Genomic DNA, 26,958 nt, shown 5'->3' on the forward strand with positions numbered 1-26,958 from the left:
TATTTTATTGAAGGAAAGTCTTAGTGTCATCACTGATACCTCTGAAAGACTTGCTTTCCAGAAGCACTCAAGTGCAAATGGGATGACAGCTTCACAGACTTTGGATGTGGTGTTCCGGGGAGAAAATACAACAAACTTCCCACAATGTAAAGCTCCTGTTCCAAGCTGCCTCATCTGACAGATACAAAGGAAAACTATACCGTTATTTTAGTAAGTCACACCAGGTTGTGCCATCCCAAGTATCCTGTATTTGGGTTAATGATAGCTCTTATATTTTATTATATCTTTTTTCTAACCCAGAGATTCAAATACTGTAGCCTCGTCAAAAACAGCCAAAAAGGGACCTGAAGGTGGTCTGGGGGTACAGAGGGAGAGGAGCTTAAAACCAGAAAGGGAGGAAAATGTGTTTTAACACTGCTGGCATAGGAACAAAAGATGCTAAACTGGCGATAAACACTTTCATGCTGGCAATAAGAATGGGGGTGGCAAGCCTCCCAGCAGCGAGGTTTCACAACAGCCTTTTGAGCAGCGCAGAGGGCAAGAAGCAAATGCATCCTCCCTCTTCTACCTTTTAATCGGTTTTCAGATCAATGATTTTGTGAGCAGGGGCACGGTGGGGGGGTTGCTGGCAGCAGGTGTGCCCAGCACACCCCTCCCCAGCTCCAGTCCCGCACAGCTCCCTTCCCAGCCTACAGCAGTCCGTGCTGGGACACGTTCCTGTGGGACCTACGGCATGACACCGGAGTCAGGGGTTTAGGGAAAGATGACATAAAACTTCTGGACACCAAATGTCTGATGACTGCAGGATTGCATGAGCTGTGGGTCGCTAAGCTCCTCTGCACGAAGGGAAATCAAATGGTTCGTACGTGCTGGTTTAATTCCTTCTGTGCTGCTGAGAATGACACTGGCATTGTGGTGGGGCAGACATAAACAAGGGAGCACAGTCTGTGGTGTTGCTTTTTTGCAAAAAAACAACAACAACAAAAAGAATTTGAAATGTAATAATAACCTTTTTTACAGCTTTTTATAGTTTTATGGGAAAATACAAGAATTAATCCAGATGGCACCCGATCTCTTTATTAGCGTATCTAGGCAGAGAGTGCTTATAATACCAAACTGTTTCTTTTTTATTGAACTGCTCTAGAAAGCCATTCTTGTGATGGATCACAGTTCTTCTTGGGGAGGAAGAGAGCTTCAATTATCCTTTGATACATGAAAAGACATTACTAGCGAGTAAACCCTCCAAAAATAAAACCAGGTAAGCCTCTTCCACTAAGGGTGGAAACAAATCTGATCATTCTGACTCAACAAAGGGATTTCACTGACCTTACAAGGCAGTATAAGAGAAAACAAACTTGAATAAGCTGATGTTTTAACTGATCAACTTAGTTTTAAAGTTTGGGGATCCCAATTGCCCCAAAAGCTGTTCTAACTAAATGATGCCATTTACACTGGTGAATGCAACAGAGATTCAGGTGCTGGTGTCAAGAAGGAAACTGCTCCAGCATCAGCAGAGGTCAGTATTCATGCGTGGGGCTTGCAGGCATTCAGGTCTGGCAGCTGCAGCTCCAATTCATTTGGGCGAACCAGCAGTTCTTCTCCCCAATTAAGTGAAATTTCACATTTCTAAGGATTTCTGTGGGATTGACAATAGCACACCCTTAGATAATAGTCTCCAAAAACTGGCTGAGATAGGGTCAGTGTATCGACCCTTTCCTCCACTAGTTAACGCCTTGATGACATAAGCCATTGCCACTTTGATGGGCTCCCAAGGAGCTGCTCCTGCTTTCAAATCGTGCATTTGTAGCTGGGTTTGTAACGTGTTTTCCCCCTTCCAGTCTCTGCTTTTTTATGCCCCCTTGTGTCCCATCCAGGATCCGAGCCTGGCTGGAGAAGTGGTGGGTTGGTAGCACAGTGAGATCAAAGTGCTTCATAATTGTATGTGGGATTTCACATTCTCACTACGTGCTTTGTGAAAGAAATGAACTTGCGTGGTTTTGTTGGAGGCAATGAAAGGGGAGTACTCCGACAACGGCCTTATTCTCCCAGATCATCCTGAGAAAGAATTAAAAAAAAAATGATAAGTTCATGAGCTCCACCTACCTCTGCCTTGGGAACCCCCAGCTAGCTCCCACAGCCACCCCCACAGAAACCGTGGTTGTGGACCCCAACAGCCAAGTGCTGTAGTTGCTGCAAAGTCCATGTTTGCACAATCGTGTATTCGATGTCCAATTTAAAAATACATCAGAAACCTTACTGGACTGGATACCCAAGAACTGAATGGCAGGGTTTAGCAAATTTCATAGATGAGCCGCCAGGTCAAACTCCCTTTGTTGGATTGCCAGTCCAAAAATTTTATCAATACTACATTCATTTTTACACAAAAATAAAAAAAAAGGAAAAAACAATCAAGACTAGGAAATACATATCTCAGTTTGTATTTCTTACTCACGGCTTAGACACAGCAAAAGCCTGTTGCCTTTTCAGTGGCTTATATTGGGACTGTAAAGGAAGATAACACTACACCTAAATCAACATCTGAAAGCGAAAACTGGCTTCTGCACCCAAGCAGAGTAAAATAGAAATAGGCATGGGAAATAAATTTCTTTTCACACAAAGACCTGAGCTTTTCAGGACAAACAGATTACCCTGCCCCAAAAGAAGACATCTGTGGTCTTTGGCTGCCAATTGAAAATGTTTGTCAAATACTCAATGTGGGCCTTGAACAACGGAAAGAAAAATCAAAGAGGAAATAGGGATTTCAGCTGGCAGTCTTATCTTGGGATCTAAACAAGCAAGCACGACCCCCATTTCATTATATCCTGTCTGTCCTCATCACAGCTGCCTGAGCGTGAGAGGACGTTGCAGGGCACTTTCCAGGGCAGCCCTGGGGCCAGAGCTCGGCCCGCCTCTTCCAAAACTCTCCTCCTGGCCTGTGCTGATCAATGGGCACCCAAATTTCCATTTTCTTTGAGTCTGGTATTGGAAGGGACAAAGTCCAGTGAAAAATGGGATAATACGTTAAAGAAAATGGAATGCTTCATGTTTTACTTCAAAATGACTGACAGATTGTCACTCTTTTTTTTTTTTTTTTTTTTTTTTTTTTTTCCGTATTCCCCATTTCATCTGAGCAGGACAGTGAAATCGGGTGTCATGAAATACAGAAGAATGAGGTTTGTCTTCAGCAAAGCGAGGGCATCCCCAAGCAACGGTGACCCCGCGCAGCGCCTGCTGCAGCTGCTGCTCGCACCACAAAACGAGCAAAAAAGAGCCGCCCAGATCGCACGATGGCCGGAGACAGAATAGGAAACGTTAACGGGAGAGTCTGCTGCAAAAAAAACTCCCGTGCATCCGCTTCTGCCAGGGCTCCCGGCAGCCTCGGGCAAAGCCAGCCCCTCCGAGGACAGCCACGCCAGACGCGCCCGCAGAGAAGCCCCTCGCGACCCCGCAGCTCTGCGGCTTTCACAAGAGACCGGCGGGAAATCCTGAATTACGAAACACACCAAACTCCTAAGCAAAAATCTGCACCAAGGTCTCACCGTACCCGGCCTGGTCCTCCACCCACGATTAAAATTCAGTGCTCACCAGTGGGAAATCTGTTGCTTGTTCGTTTTGTTTGTTTGTTTGTTTGTTTGTTTGTTTGTTTGTTTGTTTGTTTGTTTGTTTTTAAGGGTGTCAAAGCCCACAATGCATCCAGGCTCTGAGTTCCCACCATCTCCCAAGCAGCCTTCCCGCCGCAGTGTAGGGATTACAGACAAACTGCCTACAAACCAGGGAGCTGACGGCACCCTTGGAAAGCTCCAGCCCCTGAGCATCACCACTATGGACCATTATATCTTCACACACCACCAGTTTATCGGGGAAAAACCAAGCGACCCCAGTCACACCCATCCGGGGTGCGTGGGCACATTGCTCAACAAACACACATACCACTTGGCATACCTTACCTGGAAAGAGGCTTTATTGAACATAGCTGTAAAATTATCTCTTCAGTTGAATTACTGAATTTGCACAAACATTTCTCTACAGAATAAAAAAAATCAAGCCTTGTCATTGTTTTACTGCATCTCGTTGTGCTTTTTATACTCATATTTGCAAATATTATACTCATTTGTTTGTTTGTTTTCATGTTTGTACTCCAATTACTTGCATATCATGTTTGTTTTTTTTTTTTAATCCTAGGGTGTTGAGAGAACACAGAATAATAATTATAATAATTATAATAATTATAATAATAATACTCTTCTTTAGACAAAAGTCTTTTTTTTTTTTGTTTTAAATGAAGTTAAAAGCTGAGATAATTTAAGGAAAAAGGTCTTCAAATTGTCATAACCAACTGTAAGGGAACTTTACAATGCAGTGGAAAACCGGCTGGCTAACGGTACGTGTTCGGGTAGCTCAAAACCATTTGTACAGCTTTTATCTTTTTGTTGTAAAAGTGGAATATTTTTTTTTTTTATTTTTTTTTTTAATTTTTTTAATTTCGCTACAGTAACAAAATAATCTTTCGTGATCTGCACAGAGTCTGGCTCCAGGGCAGAGGCACGGCACGCCGGGTGCTTCGCTGGCGCCAGGTTTGCAGAGAGCTCCGCGGTTCGCCCGGTGTCTCGGTACGCGCTGCCGGCCCCCACGCACGCCCCCCCGTCCCGCTAACGCCGGGGCCGGCCGCCGGGCGAATGGAGGTGAGAGTAAGAAAAATCACTCCTGCGTTCTACCACCTTCTGCGCTAAGTGTATCTTAACAACCTTTTCCTCTGGTTGACCCACTTGATAACCTGAAAAAAAAAAACACCACCAACAACAAAAAAGTGCTGCTCCCATTTCCAGGACCAACGGAAGCTATTTTCTAATGGATAATAAGCTGAAAGGCCATGGCTGTCTGGAAGGTTAAACAACAAATATCTCATCCAAAAGGGCTTACTCAGCAGTTTAGGTCCATCCATCTCCAGAAGCGGCTTCGTCTCCTTGCCTGCAGTCTGCACACCCAGGCTCCGTAGTTTGTTTAGAAAATAGTTTGCACAAACCACATTTTAGCAGTGCAAGCTTCTCTGTTGAAATTATTATTATTATTTTATTTTATTTTATTTTATTTATTTATTTTTAAATCAGGCTTGTTTCATTGAAGGCACTTGGTTTCCATGGCAATTTATAAAAGACGGTGGTTTGGTTTCTTCACTTCATTAGAACAGATGACTTAGTTGGGGAGGGGAGAGGGGTGTTCAAGTGGCCGCAAGCAAACTCCAATAAGCCTGTGTAATATGTAAGCCCAGGTCGCACATCCTGGATAGTAATGCATGCAAAAGGAGACAGCATACAGTTATCAAGCATAGCCATGAGAAATGAAACATAAATGTCTTAAAACAGCTCTGATTTAGGGTTATTCTCTAGGGGGGGTGACAGCCAAAATAGAAAGGGCCTACAATTATTTAACTCTATACTAAAAACCTTCTTGAAGGGAAAATGAATGCCAGCTCTTCACATACCCTGTTTACAGTGAGGTGTTTCTCTCTCTGTTTTTATTTCCTCTCTCCTTCCTTTTTTTGTTTTTTTCTTTTTTTTGTTTGGCAGGCCATTAGGTTTCCATGGTAACAAGCAAACTATTCATTTGAAACAAAACCAGCCATGACTTTGTGCTTTGACAAGGGTTTCTATAGCTCTTTTCCGAGAGTTCAACCAGATGATGCTGTATTCATTATTGACCACAAAAGCACCTGAAGGTCTCTTCCTTACTTAGGCCAGATCTCGTTCTCACGCGTGGTTCATAGTGAGTTACACTCCCGTGATGCCTTTTATGTCCCCAGTGCTTTTTAATTTTTTTTTTTATTTATTTATGTATTTATTTAACTTTTGAGTCAGTCAGTGGAGGAATCTTTGGTAGTTTGTTTTTAAATGTCCATTTTACAAAGACTCTTTCTTCATGCCAGTGCCTGTTGAATCTTTTGTAGCCTCTGCCAGGATAAGGTCACCTCTGATGACTTAAGACAGACATGAGGATGATAACTGGGATAAGTCGTATATGCGCTAATGTCCCAACAGCACCTGATCGTAAATCTACAAAAAGGGGGGAAAAAGGTAGAATTAAAGAGCTGCCCAGACACAGTCAGCATTGCTACAAGGCTTCGAAGACAAAGGGCTCAGCCACCACGACCTGTCCGGCGCACCAACGCAGAGGCAGTCGGGGAGGACAACAGGGTGGTGCTCACCCGGGCTGTCTCCGCTCGCCACCCCGAGTGCCAGTGACCAGGTCCCTGCAGGGACAGCTCTCTGCAAGGTCACCTCCTACAGAGAGGGGATGAGGGCCGTGCTCACCAACTGAATGGAGCGGGAGATGCTGGGATAAAACACCCACCTGGTTGTGCAGTTAAAGGTCTGGACTGTAATGCACACATGAGGGCGGAGGGATGAAGCAAGGTCCGCAGGGTTCACAACCCTGATATTCATTAATTTCATATTGTTTGGACGCCCTGAACATTTTTTTTAATGTTATTTTATCCACCTGCCCACCTCGAATCACGGCTGCCCAGCCCAGCCCCATCGTGGAGCGCAGCCCACTGCTCTTGCCTCTGACCAATGCCCACCAGCTCTTCACTTGCCTCTCAGCTAAACCAGCATTTTCCCACCTGAACAAAGACATTTTGACTCCAGAGTTTGCTTCCAAGGCAAACGGTTCACTTTAAGCCTCTCCAACTGAATCGAACAATATATTATTCTCCTGGAGAAAATCCATTTCAGAAGGTGTCTCAAATTTATAACCACGAGAAGCAATTTGCTCTCCCCCACGTGTGGAAGAGCCACTTACTGTTGGCCGGTTGGTCTGATTTCATACACTCTCCTTCCACAATTGATACATCATCAATAGCAATATCACCTTCAATGCCGGGGCCCCGGATCCCTTCAAAGATGAGCTGCACAAAAATAAAGAAGCAGCAGATCAGAGGGTGATGAATGAAAAACGTTCAGCTGCATTTTGCGCAACATTAAACTACACTGATAGGCTTGGAATAATTTGCACTTTCTATGGTGTAAAAAAAAAACCCGCAACCAAGTTCACACGTACTTGTAAGGTGAACACAGAAGATGTGTGAGACGTGGAGGCTTTTGCTCTTCAGAATGAGCTAAAAAATATCAGAGCTGCTAGTTGTCTGCCTAGTTGTCTACCTGGTGCCTCCAGCTCAGCTTCACCACTGTGCTAACTGTAACGTGTACTTATGGAAGTATGGTATTTCTGGAGCAAAGAGCAGGACTAAATGGACAAAAAGTTTTAAATAAATTTGGGGTGTTTTTTTTCAGAAATTCCTGCCACCTGAATCGAGTGGTAGAGGCACAGCTTGAAGAACAGCATCTGCGACGTGCTGAAGGACTGAGCATCCGCTTGACCACAGACTGCACGAAAACACACAGAAGCCAGGAAAACTCCACAGCAAATTGAGGTTTCTGGCTCTTGAAGGTGGCCCAACCAGTCCCTCCACCCCATCTCACACTGGGAACTCATCTACACCCTGGTGGCACTTCCCTGAAGGTGGGAGGAGGACAGGACCTGCCACCCTGAAACCTTCCCCTGGCCCATGAAAGCTTGGAAGAAACCTCTCAGGAGGCAGGTTGGTGTCCCTTCACCCATAACTCAAAGCTGTATTTATCTCAAGGGGTCAGGGACTACCTTTGATTTGGATCCCCTGAGGTCCCACACTGATCTCCTGCAATCACCTAGGTGGATTTTAACCTCCCAGATATCCTGCCATGACCGGAATTGATGAAAGTGACAGTCCCCACTTACTCTCCTGTCTCTTTTAGTGGCTCATCATCATGTCTAGAATCTTTGATCACTTCTAGGAATGGTATTATATTTATTAGAGGACATTGCGATGTGTTTTATCGCAGAGAGGGTCAGGTTAAAGATTTTATTCCTCTTCAAGGCTTTAACCTCTACTCAATGGATGCCTGTGATTTCAAGGTCCTATTAAGCACTTTCTGTCTAATATTCCTAGTCCGAACCCCAACTGCTACAGCTGGGAAAGGAAATGGTGTCTTCATGGAGATGGGTGGTGTGTTGCAAGGTCAGTAATATTATTTGCTGTAATGTTCATTATTAGCCATGGATTACTACTGTACTGAAGAAACAATGTTATCTGCTCTCCTTCCCCAAGCCCGATGTGATGCTGTCCTGCCAGACTGCTGCTTAATTAGCTTTGCAGAAGAGTGGACTCATTCTGCGTTGCGAGAAATGTTTTCACTAGAAAACTTCAAAGCTGTTCTAAAGAGATGAAGGAATTATGTAAGGAATATATTTCCCAAGCAGCACCATTTGCACAGTTATCTCTCCCTTCCCTTTCCCCCCCCGCCCCAAGTCCTTTGAAATATTTTTGGTTAACTTAGATGACAAGTTTTTTAACTTTAATCTGCAACAATATATGCAGGAAATTCAGTGAATTTTATAAGGGCGTGCTGTGGCACTAATGGAGACATTAACTCTAGGGGGTAGAGTCAATTTGAAAAAAAAAAAAATTAATTCCATCTGGAGCAAAATACTTAATTTACACTTGATAATGATCTCACTGCATCAGGGAGATGTCTGGGGCATTTGGATGGGCTCTGCTGTCATTGATTTCAGCAGGACACAGATCCAAGCCTCTTCTTTTGGCAGCTTCTAACATTTCTTTGCTCATTAATACAGTTCAACCAGAGCTGCTCATTGGAAATGAATACCTTTCATTATGAAGGATGAGTAAACACTCAGGGCAGTGGGAGATGACCCGGTAAATCACAGGGGTCCAGCTGCGAGTCCAGCTGGATGACTATCACCCAAGGACCGGAGCCCAACGGTGCACGATGGCACCAGGCGCCACAATCGCACGCGCAATTCTCTGCTCGGCCTTTCCACCCAGGGCACGTCCCTCAACCCTGGCCACGGACACATCTCGTCCTTTTGCTACGCTGAGCATCCCCGGTGGGTGCCTGACCCTGCAGCGGTAACTTGGCAGTGTAAGGCACGTAATTACAGCCCGCCTGTTGTGTCCGAAGCCAGGCAGCAAGGTCTGTGCTGGGAGCACTAAATAAACCTAAAAGCTGTGCATTTGGAGCAGGAAACTCCATCGGTATTTTATTGAAGCGCGACGCTGTAGGTTAATTACTATAACAAGGTGGATATTAATGCAACAGGGAACTGTAATTGGGAAAACAGTAAGTTTTTCTATAATTTATCCTGTTGTCTGAAAACAATGTCTCAAGTAATTATCCCTCTGACAATTTTTCAGCTCTACCTCTGATGAGGGGAAGTATTCAGCTTGAGAGGAAAGTGTCTTCTCTTCTCCCCCAAAGTACAGCTTGCCCTCCCGCTCCTTGGCAGCAGGCATATAACCAGTCAACGGAGTTTAAAGTCAAATCTTTCCTGATAATGAAAAAACACTGTTTCCAGACAAAAGGACTCTATACAAATACAACGGCCAGCATTTAATTAAAATCTGCGTTTGGCAGTGCGTTTTATGGTCCTCAGAGACGGGTTGCTCTTAGCCAGCTTGGCCACATGCTCAGAACAAATCACTGCAGACGAGTGCTGGCAAGGCACGGAGCACAACCCAGCCTGCAGATCACAGCTATTTGCAGGACGTGCCAGATGATCAGAATCCCCTGTCAGTATCCCGCAAAAACTATTATCTGAACGTCCGTGACTTTACAAAGCTGTTGCTAAAAACACTGCATTTAGCTGAAGAACAGAGGGGCTTGCCCGGACAGAAAAGGCCACTCTGCTCTCTTAGCAGGGGAAATGGAAACAAGCCCCTATAGTGCCTCCAGAGTTATCCCCAGTGTCTCCCGGGGATTCAGTTCGTGCTTCCTCAACAGGATTTCAGAAAGATTTTACCTTCCTGGCCAGTCTCCTAATAAGAAATAGAGAGAAGCCTCATGACTGTCCCCAGCCGGAGAGTGTGTTGACAAGGGTGTAATCCCCTTACGCTCACGGTAAGGGGCTGAAAATCTCAGTGATCATTTACTTAAGGGCAGATCAGTCCCTCTTTGGTCAAAAAATGTCTTTGACAACAGAAGGTGTCAAGGAAAGCGTAACTGAATGTAGTGGCAGTGGTCTCGCTCAAATCCGAACTAAAACTGACACCTTCTTAGATGCCTGCATGCAATGTATCACTTCCACATGCCCTCTTTTTTTGTGTTTACTCTTTAAAAATACTTAATAAGTGAATAGCTTGCTGAGATAGCTTTTATACAATACTTTTTCTGATTCAAAGCGCTGTAGTCCTCTCAGTTCTTCATGACAGAAGCTTTGTTATATATCACAGGGACTGGGAAGTTATAAAGCAAATCTGGGCTGTGCTTTTACCCATATAAATTAACCCATAAAAAGTTTTAATTTCTGTGTCAGTGTACTGTTTTACTGCAAAGATTCACTTCAATTCACTCTCCTTAAATTTAACTGGGAGGTTTATATTCTTTCCTACTTAGACTCCTAAATGGAAAATAAAGTTTGTTTGATGCAAGAGCTGCTAAAAAAGTAATTTAAGGTTCCAACCACTCTGACATTTATTTGTTATATTTGTGCAGAGCTTTATGGCTTTACATTCATTTTACGCCGAAGCCTTTAAACACAACAATGCAAAAGGTGAAAAACAGCCAAGCAGCGAGGCTTCCATTTCGTGGACCAGCTAGTGGCACCAGTGAGGATGGTTTTAAAGCAATGGGAGCGAGGTGCGCCAGTAGCAGAAGCAAACCCGGTAACTGTTCTGAAAGCAGCGGGGCCCTGTGTGAGGGCTGATGCTCAGGACCCACGGTGAAAGCAGCAACCCGGGTACCAGGAGCTGCAGGCAGTGGCCTCTGGCTGCCCTGCCAGTGCCTCACCCCGCACGGCCCCCCGCAAGGCAGACACCCCAGCTTCCCTCCCCCCTGCCCCCCAAACCCATGCCTTCCTCTCCATGCCGATGAGATGACCCCGGGTCTGCACCCCATCGCCCTCCACTCCTCTGCATTGCTGGTGCCAAACCCTTTGCATCTCTCTGCCCGGAGCTGATGTCCTTGTCCCTCCCCTACTCCTGCTAAAGCCTGTCCCAGGTCTCAGGAATCCTTCTCAGACACAACTGCCATCACTTTGGTTTCAGCTTCCGCCGCCATCTCTTCTCTCCCTCAACCACTCAATTTACTATATTCTGATACTAAATCATTTTTGTCTCCTTCACTGTTCAGACTTCTTGGATTTATCCTGACTTCACCAAAGCAAAACTCACCCACACTGACCAGCTTGTACTTGGCTCCATGCTCTGAGTGTACTTTAACGCTTGTATCCCTTTTCTCTGCACTCTTTCTCCCCAGTTCTGCCACTTTGTTCCACGCAAACATCATGTAATGCCACACTTCGCATATCCCTCTCCTTCAATTTCCCTCTAACATCCCCCCCATGCAATGCTTCTGCGATCACGTATGCCAAATCACTTCTCTTCTGTCATTGCCTCTCATGCATAGAAATAAAAACAAAGGGTCAGGATCAGTAATTACCCATCAAGTGAATCCCAATCTGCATGTTTAAGATAGCAGTTTTGACTTGCACCGAATGACTCTTTTTCCCAAAAGCCATTATCTCCCCCAGGGGACCTGGAGGTTACAGAGAGGGGACAGAGGAGCCTGGAGAACATTGCACCGCAGGGCACAGCTTGTGACTCCCATCTTCCATGACGATACTCCCAGCCTCAAACACTCGAGGGCTTGCTCGTGGCAGCTGCCTTTTTGGGTCTGTTCCAGTTACAAACAGCTCACAGCGGGAATGAGAACTGCCCATAATAGTCTATCAGCATCTCACTGTCAAACCAAAAATGAAATGTGTGAAAACCTGTCATAACTTGCATGCGCCTAGTGAATGAGGTGTGCAGCTCTGCCGTACCAGGAGCTCTGTGCAGGCAGCACTGCTGCTTTGGCACCTTTCAGCAAAGGTTCAGAGATCATTCCTTTTTCTGCAGAAAATGCATGTATTTCAAGAGACCGCTAACACAGGCACTGCACCATGAACCCTAAATATTTGTTCACAGAAAGCAATTTCATATTCCAGTTGCTAAGACAAAATAATAAAAAAAAGTTTTATATTGGCATCTTCTGAAAACTGAAAGACATTTTGTCTTCAAGCAAATAGCTGCTCTTCTGCCATTAAAGTGTGCATTATTAAGCTCTATGTTGCTCACCTATTTAAAGCAAGGAAAGGATTTTTCTGCCCATAAAGCAGCTTTCAGAGCTGAAATGAAGCTGTGAAATCCTGTGTCAGAAGGAAAGGGTCAGCATACACACGCTCCCCCCTCCAAAAACCAAATACTCCCAGTCCCAGTGTAAGATGCATAAGCCCTTACCTGAAACGAAGTTGGGGGGTTTATATTAACACGAGCTTGGTTCCAGTGCTGTCCTTTATTTCCACTTGAAGACCACAACGGGTTCTCTATCGCGGTCTGACCTTTCAACCGCAGGTAAACGTTCAAGCTTCCTAGAAGAGAGGTGGAGAACTGGAATTGGTTAGGCTCGCTGCTGGACCAGGGATGCTGGGCTGAGTACAGCAGCGGTCCCCTGCTCACCCCCCCCGCCCCCTTCCCATTATGCAGGAGCCTTTGCCAGGTCTGAGTGGATGTGGAGAGGTTCTTGTCGTAAATTCAAAAGTTTTTAAACGTGGGGACACTATGAATTGGCGATGGGAATTCACAGCGGAGGTAAACTGAGCGTGCAGGGAGTGCGCTCCCCCGGCGGGACAGGAGGCTTTCCAGGGTGAGATGGGCAAAAAGGAGTTCTCTGTGCTTTAGTGCAAACAAGGCATATATAACCTCCTCACCCAAGGATAAATAAGCAACTTGGTTCCTTTATGCTTAGCTCTTGCTTATAACAACTGTCCCACTTCTTGTTTACTCTGTACATTGTTTAATGGGGTGCCACAGAGCCTGGCAAATCTATCTCAGATAGATGTGATGCCCTTACTCCTGACGAGGAGTATCTTTGAAGGACAACAAAATCCTGAGTTAAAATAACCTCGGTAAGTCCCTCACTGTGGAGAAAAACCCCACAGACGTGGGTTTTCCCTCGCTGCTGACCATTAAGTTACTGGTTCCAGCACAGACAGGTGACAAGATCATCTGCAGTCAGCAGCCCTTCTCTCTGGTTAACCTCACTGTCTCAGACCATGAACAGAAAACCAGAGTGTTTTGGTACACTGAGAGATGGCAAATGCATCAACTTCATTTACCAGGGTTCGGTAACTCACATAGTTTGGAGATTTTGTTCCTTTTTGCCCACCGTTGCTATCTGCAGATCTGTGGGGCAGTGGCCTCTGTACTATATAAAACATTGCATTTGCCTTCATTCAAAAAATTTCAGACAGTCAAGTTCACGTAAGACTACTGTTTTTTTTAGGGTGTTAGGCATGGCAGCTGGGAAGCTCATACAAATTATATTTGCAATGAAACCTCTCTGATCTGAGGCAGCTGCACAGTGACTCAGCTCCTGCTAATAAAAAGTTCTTATTTCTAGCAATAGCAGAACTCAGTGCCTTGAAAAACATAAAGCTAGACGTGTAATGGAGCAGCAAATATTCTCATCATGGCTATTTCACCAGGGTGCCCAGAATGAGGCCATCCATCTTCTTTGAAGGAGGTGGGGGAAGAGATGCTTGCCAGAGTGACTGGGTGGCACCGTGTCTCCCACCTGCCTCCCACTGCAGCATTTTCTTTTTTTTTTTTTCAAATGCAGGGGAGGGTGCAGAAGCAGCACAGAGGAAACACGGCTTTGAAGGAGGACATTCTGTCCCTGCCTACACGCATGCTACCGGGTAAAATAAAAAGAGCTGAAACAGGAAGGGCCTGCAAGAAGGGGAATGCTCAGGAGGGTTCCCGGGAGCTGCCCTGCAGCCCAGCCCAGCAATACATCGCAGGGTTGTGCAGGGCTGCTCACAGCAAGGGCCTGCTCGGCCTCAGCCCTCTTCCAAACTGCAACAAGAGCTCTTGGGCAAGGTTTATGTTAGTCGGCTACAACAGTTCTCCTGTTCTGCCCATCTGCTTCTCTCCAAGACTTTTCTCAACAAGTGTGCTGGGTCTACGGTTTGGAAAAATGCAGGAGCTTAGACAAGACTACCTGAAGTTATAAAATAGAGTTATATATAATGTTATTTTTCTAAAAGACAAAAAGCAATGCCCATATCAAGTGAGGGATGAATTGCTGGCTAATTGTTTCACCTGTTTGTGCAGGCTGACACAGCCCACGCCACAGGGCTGTTTGGAAAAACTGAGTAATTTAGGTACAAAATGCATGTGATTCTATCCCTGCTGAGGTTACAGAGATTTAAGATTGTTCATAGCATACTCAGCCTTTCTGTGTCACATGATCTCTTCAAATTAATCGCAGAATGATAGAAGTCTTACTCAAAATGAAAAATAGCCATTACTGTACCAGACATGCTCGGTCGTTTCCCAGCATGTTGGTTAGTAGGGATGTACCTGCCTGACCCTCCTTGCTGGAGATGCACACACACCTGAACGAAACATCACTGACAACTTAACTAATGACACCTCCAACAGATGCTTACCCTTGAAATTCTGCCAGTAAGGTTTTGGAAAAGTCACACAGCCTTTGCAAAGCTGATGCTGTGGAGGAGGATGGGTTGGCTGTAGGGTTCACACTGAGGTGTGTCCAGCAAGAATCCATCTAAAGATTTCAAACCACTCCAAACTCTATACAAATGGCTAATGAAGCGACTCTTGAGTAGGAGACAAAAGCAGTAGGCAGGAGTAACAACTGTGAGTTAAGGAACAAAGTTTACTTTCTGACAGCATCCTGCCAAGAGAGCGCAGGGTGCTCCAGAGACGTCGCCAGCTGTAACACCGGGGCGGCACTTTGAGCGCTCATCACCCTTTGAACACAAACAGCTCTCACACTGTACTTTGACAGCATGTTCTGCTTCCACTTTTCATTTTGTGAAGGCTCTCTAATGACAAGAGAAATTATTGTTCTTGGAGTGTCAATTAGAAATGCCCCATTTTGGGCTGCAGATGGAAAAATCGGACATATAAATTGTTTTACAGGATGGTGACAGCTTTACTGGAACTACAACCTCTTTCTGTCTCAGCGTAGAGACACAATAAGGACAGTGACTCTTCATTTTCTTCTTCCCTAACAATGGCCTATTGTTTGCTGCAAATCAAGTGATGGGAACTTTTAGTTCTCTTATGTTTTAGGGATAATCTACCTTCTCCTTTTGATGGGTGCGGAGCAAAGTGCGTGCAGTTTCTGCCAGCACTCTCAGAGTTAGCTCTATGTGATCTGTCAGGAATTACAATCTGACTTCTAAGTAAAAGCCATCTATTTCAAGTAAAGAAACACTTTATCTTTCTGAATCTAACTGCCATGGCATGGGATGTAGGTCCTTGTTTATCTCGTCAGAGCTGTGCTGTAGCGTTAAGTGCTAATCTCAGATCTGTGCTCTGCTCTCTGCAAAGACTCCCAAGTACTTCTCCTTATCACTACAGAAATTTTCAGCCTCTTCTCCAGAGACACCGAAGACCCGAACAGCAGGCACAGAAGCTGAGCTGGATAAACTGGTAGGCTGTTTTTTTTTTTTTTCAATATAGTGCAATAGGCATATTCTCAAGTTGATGTCACTGGAGTCACTCGTTTTTAAGAATGGAGGATGAATATCTTTTCCCCTAAGTCTTCAAGACCAGTCCAAAGAGCATCATTCCAGGATAATATTCCATTTTTTTAGCGATCCTTTAAAACCTTGTCAGAAACATTTTGATGAGGACCAAAAACTGTTTTGGAAACAAAGTACTTTGCTCTTGAGATATGGGAATAATAACCCTAATACTGCTTGGAAATCTTATGGATACTGACAACTAGGGAGAATAAAGCAATCCAGTGGAAATGCACCAAAGTCTGCTGAACAATGCTACAGCACTTTGGATGAAAAGTCAAAGGTTAATGATCATGCATCTTAACTGAACACGCTGTCCCCAGATCCAAGGAATGAAAAGGCTGGAAATTATTTAAGCCAAATTCCCCTGAAAGACACTTCCAGTTTTCAATTAAGTTAGGTCAAGAATCAGCAGCTCACAGTTATTCAACAGAGGGATCCTACAGCACAGGGATCATACACAAAGTCCCAATTAGCAGCTACTATCCTGCTCTTGTGAAGAAATCAATGAGCTGGCAATACACGTAACAGCCAGTAGCTGCCCCAACTGGTGGCACTTGTTCCCAAATGAGGATAAGAAACACCTTCTATATGTTGGCTGCAAATTCCAGAACAGGGATGAAGGGTCAAGGCTTCTAACAGCTTGTGATAAAATAGTCAATCTGTTCTAGCAGTAAGTTTTAGAATTATCCATGGGGGATTAATCCTTAATGAAATGTAATTCTTCTGAAAAAATAAAAAAATACCACCAATTAAATATTTCCCACAGAACTGTTTAGGTTGGAGGCACCCCTGGAGACTGTTCCATCCAAACCCCAGCCCAAAGCATGGTAGATTAGATCAGGTTACCCAGGATCATGTGCAATCGGATTTTGGACGTCTCCAAGGACAGAGAATCCATAACCTCTCTGAGCAACCTGTGCCCATGTTTGACCACCTTTGTAGTTAAAAAAAAGTTGTTTTTTCAATGTTTAAATATATTTCAATTTGTGCCCAATAGGACAAGAGGAAACAGGATAAGAAGAAACTTCCACAAGTTTCACCAGGGGAGGTTTAGAATGGATATTAGGAAAAATTTCTTCACCAAAAGAGTTGTCAAGCATTGGAACAAGCTGCCCAGGGAAGTGGTGGAGTCACCATCCCTGGGGGTATCTAAAAGATGTGTAGATGTGGCACTTAGGGACCTGGTTTAGTGGTGGACTCGGTGGTGTTAGGGTAACGGTTGGACTTGATGATCTTACAGGTCTTTTCCAACCTCAATGATTCTATGATATGGTTTGATTTTTCTGGGCAAATCTTTGGGTTATAATAAGCCCTTTCCTAACCCAAAGTAATTTCTAACATGACAAACCTTTAAAAACTCATTCAAGTAGTTACCTCATCAATACAACTATTCACACAATAATCATGTGCTTAAATCACTGAAGTCTTAGAATTTTATCACTCATTAGGTGATTCTTTTCTCTTCATTATCCTCATGTGAAAAATTTCAGTGACAGAGTTCACATCTGGGGAATCAAATGGTACATATTTGCTGATTTTGTAATCTATTTCTTGTATGCATCTTGCTTCCTCATGTGTTTCATAACATTTTGTCATTATGAGGAATTGGAATTTTGAATTTAGTAGATGTGCATAAGTGTGCATTCAAACACATGGCTTGATGTTATTTATTATTTTTCTGTCAGTCTGCTCTTTAAAGATAGAATAATACGTAATTTTATACAAAGCTATTCAAAAGGAGATAATTTTGAACATTAGCTAAAATGATGGTAACTATATTTTTTAACGTTATGCAACAAAAGTGATATTGAACAATTTTGGTTTTCGACAACTAGGTGTCCACATTGCCATGAACAAATCCTCTATAACTGTGATCATTAGTCACCATCTTCACCTGGGGGTCAGCTCCTTCATCAGCCAGCATTCTACATGTCAGTTCAAGAAATTACACATAACAAGGAAAGGGTGATCTCACCAAAAAAAGCTAAGGACACAGATACTTGTTGAAAAGGTAGCTCAGGAAAACAAACAAACAAACAAACAAACAAAATCACACCAATGAGAGGTCACTTTTATGGATAGATGTCAGCCTCTGTGTCTGTCTTTCTTATACTTTATCCCAACCCTAAGGTATTGCAGAAAATCTCTTTGACCTTTTATGTTTGTAACTTTGCTCTTCACTGTCATACACCAGAAATAGTCTGGTATATGACCATATAGGGAAATTCTTTTTTTTTTTTTTTTTCACTAAGCATAGCATGGTTCAATTGCTTCCTTCCAATAAAGAGCCAAGCTTCAACATCGAGTCAGGAGAATTTAGACCTGGGGCTGCATTCATGCACTTGCAGCACAGAGACAACTAACAAAAAGCTAAGTGAACTTGTCTGCTCTATTTAAAACCTGAACCCTGACTGGGGGCAGGCAAAGGTTTTCTGAAGCAACCACCAGAATGCACTGTGAGGATGCTTGCCCTCAAAATATATCTAAAAATACATCAAGTCAGGTCAGCTTGGCACCGGAAAACTTCTTGACACATGGGTAAGCACCAAGCACCCCACAGGGATTTACAGGATTTATAAAAATTTGCCATCTATCATTTATACTTTTATATTTCCCACACCTCTTTATCATACTACACCAAGAAATGAAACGTGTGCGTTGGAAGAGCTATGACTAAAAATAGACTTACAGATACACCTTGAAAATATATACTCTCACAGCTTGTGAGCAAATTGTTCATGACTTTTACAAAGGAACCGTGTGCTGCTGCATCGCACACAGGCTGTGCCGCCCCACCTGCCAGCACATGAGGAGTGCTGCTGATAATTGCTTGATCCTGAATCTAGCCGGGGGTGACTCAAAACACCGTGTTAGTATCAGGCAAAGTCCTTGCAAGTACCACCTTTTCTGTTTTCACGCTCTAAAGTTCCCTGCTCAAAACCCCACGCATGCACGAAGCACTTCCCAGCTGTAAGAGGGGCTCCTGCTAGCGTGCTGATTAGTGGAAAACACAATTTTACAGCAATTAGGAGCTATCGGGCACCTCTCTTGCCAGCTTTGGTTGCAACTGGCCCTTGCAGGTGTTGGCAGTCCTCCCGTGCTTTTGTTTTCATACAAGTGGCCGTTTCTCCTCCTATTTATCCCAAAGTGAAAAGACAAGGTCATTGGCTTTCTCTCACCTATGTGCTGTCCATACATGTGATAGTAGAAGCTAAAACAATAGGCTGTGTTCGTGGCTCCATAAGGATTTTTTGGAGCGACACTGAAAACAGGACTAACAAGTCTGGCCTTTTCTCCTTCCAGCCTGGGGCGTGATGTCTCAATGTACATGTAGAAACCTAGGGGAAGTCCAAATGGAAATTGTTAGGTTGCAGTCTTCAAATTCCAATACATATACATGCAGGAAGACACCAGGGCTATCAAGCATCTTGATTCATTTTTCATATTCATCTGACATCACCATGGTTTCTGGGACATATTTATTCTGCATTAAGCCCATGTGCTTTCCACAACTGCTTCAAAAACGTGTTTTCTACCAAGAGTAAAATCAGGGCTAGCAGGTCAGTACTCGTAAACAACTTCAAATCGATGTAGCATTGTATATGCACAAGAAAAGAAAAAATCTTTATGACGGGGTTCAGCCTTCAGTTTCAAGTTTCCAATTTGTTCCTATAAACAGCGTGCAGGGAGGACTTGTAAAGTAAAGGGAAAATATCTCGATGGAAACCTTTCAATGAACATTTTCAACTGGCCGTGTCAATCACATGTTCGAAAGCTCCCTTTCACGAAAGAAGACAATATTCATTTATTCTGATCCTGGACTGTGCCAACAACAGAGATAGTATTTACTTAATCCACCCAAGCAAATACAATGCAGTAAGATTTTTTTTCCCCCCTTTGGTAGTGCAAGCAGGGGGCATACAATAAAATAGCATGAGTTACTGCAGTATTTGATAAATTCAGCACAGGATGTCTGACTTTTCAAATGCAAATATACACTGCAGTCAAGATGGCATGCTTCTGTTAACCGGGGTAACAGATTGAAAATTACACATTTTAGCAACACCCAAAGTAAAAACGGGGCAAAAAAAATTCTTATTGTGACAGTAAGAGAGTCCAAGTTAGAATTTAAATGACATAAACCAGAAGAATATTTCAAGATGTGGCAGCATATTTCCCCACTAGACTATAACATGAAAGCAATCGCTTTGAAAATGGCACAATAGAAACGATACAAGATGGTTAATGGCACCGTTAGTGGGTTGTGCTTTGGGACCAGCCGCACGCCTCAGCACCAGCAATTTCTTTTTGAAGTCCTAGAAGTATGCTTATTCCTGGTACGATCAGGAAAAACGACGTAGCTGGCCGAGCTGGCTGTCCTGACCCCCCAGGTCCCACACCTCGGGGAGCAGCCGTGCCGGGGGACCAGGCACGCCGCTGGAGCTTACCTTCCTTGGAGCCAGTCCGATCCGCGTTTGGCCCCGTGTTCGGGGTGTATTTTGTGTCTCTAGTGGCAGTGCTTTGTTTTGTCCAGTCGAAATTGTCCGTGTCATCTTGAGTGAAAAGGCAAATGTTACCGTCCTCAAACCCACAGTGGAACTCTCCTGCCAATGCAGAAAATGAGCAGAAATTTAGTGGCTGGCGCTATTCATCCTACGCTGCTTTGTCAAAGTACTTGTCAACGATAGCAAACACATTGTGGGATGATACTTATTAACAGCACTGGAAAATCGACGTACATTTATTTCACGTCAGCTTCTAGTGTTTAGCGTATGTTTTCTTTTGCAGTAACCTCAATGAAATCATGGTCATCAATCTTTGTTGGTGTTACTTGAAATTATATTAAAATCTTATTGTATAGCCCCTCTTCACATATTCAGACGTGCACAATTGCCCTTAGAGACATTGTCTCTTCTTACCCAGATAGTATTTCTAAAAAGCCAAGAACAGGCAGGATGTACATAAAACATGAACTATGGGAGAAAAAACGAGAAAAGTGGGTTATTTTGGTTTAGGGATAAGAACATTAGGGAAAAGAAGACAGCGACTTTTCAAAATGAAAACATTATCTCCAAGCGACATCTCCTAAACTATTCTTGGTTTTCTATAGGGATGGGAAAGCAAGTAATGGCTAAAATGAGAGCAAAGGAGCTTTAGGATAGACATGAAGAAAATCTCTAAAAATCAGGACAGTGAAGCACATGAATGGATTGCTCAGGAAGAGCATTGAGTCCCCAACACTGGATTATAATAACCAATTAGAAAAATACATGGGAGGAAGGTTTAGGTCTATCTGAACCTATATGCACATGACAAGTGACTGTATTATATCCTGAAGACATCTCCTAGACTTTCACTAAGATTCCTTTTAGGTACTTGAGGCCATGTGGTACAAGCTTAGGTCTAAAGAATAAAAATGCCAAGAACACCGGAGAGGATTACTGGGATTCTCTCATTTGTGAAACAGAGGTCCACGAGACACACCAGTCCAGTGATCCTACCTGATGAGATGAGAAAGTCCTATCGTCAGACATTTAAGAACGAAAATAAATCAGAACTTGAATGTTCGTTTTTCATCCCAGAACAGAATAAGGTCCCATGTAGTAACATGTGCAAAAGCTTAATTTTATGCACATGAACAGTTCCTTCCAAGTTTACTCTTCCAGCAAAGTCAATTGATTTATCCGAGAAAACAAGCAAATCGCTCTTCTCTAGAGAGAATGCAGCTGTCTGCACACTGTGTCAGCTACAGCCTTCTTTATAGGGGTGCAATTTATATTCATTGTTATGAGGAACTCTAACACCAGGCGCCATGGGATTATTCATCTGTGTTACACTGAGAAGGTATATAAATGTTTGCAGGTTTGGAGTTTCAGTGAACTATAAATCCACTTAAGCCACTGGAGCTTCACTGTAAATCAGTGAAGACAGAGGGACCTGAAGCTTAGCTTCGATATGTATTGCTAAGCAAGGATGCTGGTCTGAAGCTTATTTAAAATCTGGTAATGCCGCAGACTGAAAAAGCAGGCTTGGAAAAATCATCCCAAACCACAAGGTGCATTAGGAGTGATTTCCAAGTCTTTCTCCTGCTTCTGCCCATCTAAAGAGCAACACAAACCATAGCCCCTCCACAACAGTCAACATAAGCCACCATTCTATAAAACCAGGTTACCACAAAAATGCAGTCCACAGAAACTTCCTTGGCTGTTAGCATTTCAAGCAGATTGACTTGATTTCTCAGGAAATCCATCAACTTTATTGGATCCTCCAGGAGAATTAATTTCTTAAAGCACAGTTCCTTAACTGGCAAACGTGACTGATAACCATCAGCACGATGGGGAGCCAATTTCAGGACCTTGCACCTTGGCTTGGTTCTGGAAGCAACGTCTTCTGAATCCTGACTTATGAATGATGAAGAAGTAGCAATACAGAAGATTATTCAGTGAAGAAGTACCATCATGAGCATTGCAGAGAAAAAATAAAAGTAGAGGCCTGATTCTTCTGAGAGACAAACAAAGCAAAGAACAAGGCCACAGGGAATACACACGGGCAGATTACATTCAAAATCCTTTGAAAGAGAAGCATGTGAATAGATGCAGACCAACATCTCCATCTTTATCCCGAAGACCAAGATGAGAATGCAAAGACCCTGACAAAGCTCTTGAAAGACACGAGGACTCAAATGAAGCACTCTGAACAAAATGCCAGCTGTGCCTCTCATCTTCAAGAGTACCTTTACTGTGACTTGAGCTCCAAATTCGCTTGATTTACACTATATTTTGTGCATTTGGCTTCCACCTCCACTTATGCAAGCCCTTCCTATAGCAAAAATGGCACTGCTTCTACACCACATGATGAAATTAAAGGGCAAATCAGTAACTAAAGGAGAAGAGTTCTGACTACCAGATCCAGTCCTGCAGCAAAGTAAATTAACATAAAGCTTTCTCAGCCATTCAGCAGTTTCTAACACTGCCCCTCCAGTACCTTAAAAGCTGCATTTGCATGGTGCTTCATACCCTCAGAGCTTCATTAAGAACTTCCACATCAGCAAAACAAAAGATTTTTTTTCAAGTTATAAAACAACAAAAAAAAATATTCAGGCCAGATGAAAAAAAGGTAAGGAAAAGTTTGCCATTTATTTAAAAGGAAAATGCTGGTTTCATGTGGGACTCCGCCATTTGGAGTATATTGGAAAAAGTTAGTGCTAAATATTCTTGTCACTAAACACTACTTTAAAAATGACAGAAGAATAAAAATGGGAAATAGCTCCCCAGGATTAGCTCAGTACTTTTCTTATGCGAGGAGTAGGAGCATTTAAATAGATCTGGATGGTCTCGACCCATTCATTAATGGGGCACAGAGAGTGCAGGAGGAACAGGCAGCCCTTCCCCAAGCACCCATGGGTGCTCCAGCTCATGACACTGCTCAGACACTACAGTTTGCTGAAAGCACTAACAATGGCGCTAATTAACATCAAAGATAGTGGTCAATTTTTGTCAAAACACGTGCCAGCTCTGGAAATGGATTCAGGTTATTAAGAATTTCATTTCCAATTAGGACAAAATCTTGAACTGTTCTCAAGGTGAAACACTCTTCATTGTAGTGTGAATTTTTGTTGTCTTTGTCCATAAAATTCAAGTTGAATATTGCTATCTAACATCTAATCTTTTCCATTATTCATGTGTAACATCTAGTTGCACTAATTGATATTAAATCCTTATGGTTTACATTAAATGGTTTATATGATATGTTAGAAAATAAAATGTAGATCTGAGGCTACATCTCAGTGTTTAAGTCATTTGATGGTATTTCCTTATGTATTGCAGAATTTCATAAAAAGAATGGATTTATGCAATATGATTATTCCAGAAATGAAGCAGGAAGAACATGACTTCAGTTTCCAATATAGGTATTCTGTGCCAGTTGAATAGAGCTCTTCCTCTTCATTCACAACAAATAAAATCAGAATTCAGCCCAACAGGTTTAGAAGAAAACAAAACTTTTGTAGAACGTATGGATAATGATGAGATTTAATTTGTTGTGGGAGACAGAATCTCTCCTCTCCAGCTTACAGGTTTGAACCTATTTCCCGACCAAGATTTCTTTCCTGCTTTCACTCAAAAAGTCTTTGAGGAAAAAAAGGCAAACCAAAATTTTACCATCTCTTTGGTCATCTGAAAGAAGTTACACTGAGTACCCTGCAGTTCTGGAGGGCAAACCTTCCCACCGCTGGCAGTGCAGACCTAGCAAGCAGATGAAGGAAAGGGTGGCCAGGTAGACAGAGGTGCCCTCCCCGCTTTGAGCTAACACATTCCCTGTGGCACGGGCCATTCGGGTGCCACCTGCACTCCACCAAGTGCCTACTACACCTATAAAGACATTCTGAAAATGGCAGTTTTGGGTCTTAAAATCACAGAGGACTGCAGTGTGAGGCATTTGGGATGTCACTGCATTTTTTTGGTAACATCATAAAGTATATATTTAATATATTAATTAGCAAGGGTCTCATCTAGTGCTCTTTTAAGTCAATGGGAGCGGTTCCTTCAGCTCCTGTGAGCTTTGAACTAAGCCCCGATTAATCATTAATGCATTCCACAAGAAAGATCTTTCGCAAATAAGTTTAAAATTTACAGAAACGCTTAGCTGCCGTGTGTGAGAGATGGAGAGAGAGGCTGCTTGCACAGCCCCGTGCTGCTTTTCTGCCTGATTACAGCTGCATTACAGCACCAATAATGGCAGACTGAATCCCATTCCCTATACAGGAATAATTTTTTTGCAAATGTTATTAAAAGCAAGAGTAATGACAGAACATGTCACGACAGCAAAACACACATTGGTCGTGGCGTGGAAGAAAATCATGAAGTAGATAGATGTGGGGACTGTTAGGAATGGGGTGGTTTTACTGGGACATACTAAAACCCCAGCCCAGTCTCCTGTGTGCAACATTTCTGAGGATTTGGTGCCCATGGAAGAAGTGTAAAAACAAGCTGTAAGAGAAGTTCTTTCTACCCTGCGACATCCCCGTGCCCGAGCAACAGCACATTAGCAAATAGTCAGAGTTTGCATTTTCAGTCATGACTGTGGAGCTGTCTCCTGTGAATTTGTCTAAACACTTTCACACCCTAGTTTCACTTTTGGTCTCCACATTTCTCTGTGCAAATGAGGTCCATGATTCCTGTATTGACGACATAAAAAAACATCCCTCTTTTGGTTTTAAAGCTGCAGATGAGCTTCTGACTACCCTTGGAAGTATCAAAATAATTCAAGAACTGCAAATGTAGTTCTTATGCAAGGATAAATGAATTCAGAACATTCCATAAATTGACTTTTCCTTCAGGATCTTTACCATACCTGTTGAGGTGCAGACACAGTTCCTACACAGTACTTGAACTTTCAGCTATTTAATTTAATGTTATTTAGATACTCTCATGACTAAACCACAGCATCACTCCTACACACTGAGATGCAACGCCCACAAATGGATGTTATTACAGAACATCAGTATTTTCCTTTAGATGAACAGTTTGGGCAGTGGGAAAGAAAGATAAGCAGGAGATATAATTTTTCCTTTCTCCATCTACTCTTCCTTTAGTGTCTTGGCAGAACAAGAGAAATGACACCTTTAGCCACCAGCCCAGCTCGCACGCAAAACTAAGGTGCAATCCATGGGCTGCAACTGGAAGTGAAATACTTTTAATTTGCTTTTTAACTGTAAGGGACAATGGGTACAATTCTTCATACACATAAAAGCTAAAAAGATAAAGAAATACTTACGTAGATGTGGATTTACTGGAGCTGGAAGACAGAGCAAAAATAAAATTAGCACAAAGAAGAAATTCTAATTCATCAATATTCAGATTATCCTAACTTTCCCATTGTTCCTTCCCCCTCAAGACCTTGATCATGACTCCTACACTGAGACAGCCATCAAAACTAGTAACTTCCTTTTTGAGCAAATTTTGGGGCTCCCTGGCAATCCAAAGGCAATGATTTCAGTGAGAAATTATAGCCTCTCCCACTCAAAATGTCTACGTGCCATCAATAGGACCTGCAACCTGGGGAACAAGATGATGTGATTAATCATCAAACTTAGATTACAGGCTCAAATATTGTAAGGGTGGGGACAGCTGCACAGCAAAACTCCAGGGTGATGCCTTTGTATAAGGAATTCATTGAAACCATAGAAAGGATGAGTTAATCAAAAGCAGAAGGTCTGCATTGGACCTAGTTCATCACTTAAAATTTCCTTTTACCATTGTTCAAGGATAGTTATCATAATGAATTACCCTCTGCTCAAAAAATAATACTATTCCTCAATTTAAGATGCCTGTGTAGACATGAACCGTAAGAAACAGCAGCACCTGCATTCTTCTTATAAATGCCAATTTTCCTTTTAAATGGCAGAAAACATAAGCACAGCAAGTCTGTGAGAAGAGGTTTGATCTCATTAGACCCAGAGACACAACCAAGAACAAACATGAGAGTCTTCTGGCACATAAACCCTCTCGCAGGGAGGATATACTATAAAGAAATCTAAGAAGATGACAAAGGAAGGTGAAGTGTGCTCTCCTAAAAAGCTCCTTCTGAAGGAGCCACCTTCAGTGACCAGGACAGGGACCCACCGCACGGCTGACTCTGAGATGCTGCTCTCCCAGGGCTGTGCTCTAAAGAGACACAGGAGCATCGGTGCAGCATCCCACCACCCTGCATCCCACCTCTGCCCACTCCCCACCCCTGGGCAGGAGCAGCCCACGCTGACCCCCCACCTTGGGAGGCATCGAAAATAATTTTGCCAACATTGCAGAGAAGTCTTGAGGTAACTTTGCTGAAAAATAGTATTTCTGTCTGTTCTTTTATGTGTCTATGCAATGCTCTGCATGACAATTGGGTACTGGGAATCTGTGGGGAAATCGATAAAACTGGCACTCTTCACATATCCTTGGCAAAATTACAAAAACCTCTACATCCATAATTCTTTAATATTTAAGTTCATTTAATTAACACCGTAATAGGATGAAACAGATTGAAAGTCAAACCTCAATAGTGCCTACAGATACTTTGACCATGGGAATGGCTACACAGGTTGAGGTCCAGAGTAACCTGTACAATGCTAAAGACTGGAAATCGGGTTTGAATAAGAAATTACTCTGCAGTTCTGTGCCACCTGTTTGCAGAAGGGTAAATTTGAGGATGGATGACTTAGGAAATGGCCTGTCTGCTATAAACCCTTACGCATATGAGAAACAGAAGGATGCTAAGCTCACAGTTGGAATTGTGTGTTACTAACAGAAAATCTGAAATAAAATT

General features: G+C 43.1%; 1 protein-coding gene across 1 annotated transcript in view; it reads right to left on the minus strand.

The window, feature by feature from the left end:
• Window positions 1-1,057: 1,057 nt before the first annotated feature.
• The window catches only part of MDGA2 (MAM domain containing glycosylphosphatidylinositol anchor 2), a gene marked incomplete at its 5' end in the record, with an annotated part of 393,304 nt that continues 367,403 nt past the window's right edge, over window positions 1,058-26,958 (minus strand). Inside the window, 6 exons of the mRNA XM_042799013.1 lie at window positions 1,058-6,050; window positions 6,799-6,904; window positions 12,332-12,462; window positions 18,831-18,989; window positions 20,100-20,255; window positions 25,426-25,446. Of these exons, the coding sequence (XP_042654947.1) occupies window positions 5,962-6,050; window positions 6,799-6,904; window positions 12,332-12,462; window positions 18,831-18,989; window positions 20,100-20,255; window positions 25,426-25,446 (662 nt within the window). The remainder of the gene's footprint in view (window positions 6,051-6,798; window positions 6,905-12,331; window positions 12,463-18,830; window positions 18,990-20,099; window positions 20,256-25,425; window positions 25,447-26,958) is intronic.

The sequence above is a fragment of the Tyto alba genome, unplaced genomic scaffold, assembly GCF_018691265.1.
Source record: "Tyto alba isolate M040663 unplaced genomic scaffold, T.alba_DEE_v4.0 Super-Scaffold_29, whole genome shotgun sequence".
In the NCBI taxonomy this organism is placed as follows: Eukaryota; Metazoa; Chordata; class Aves; order Strigiformes; family Tytonidae; genus Tyto; species Tyto alba.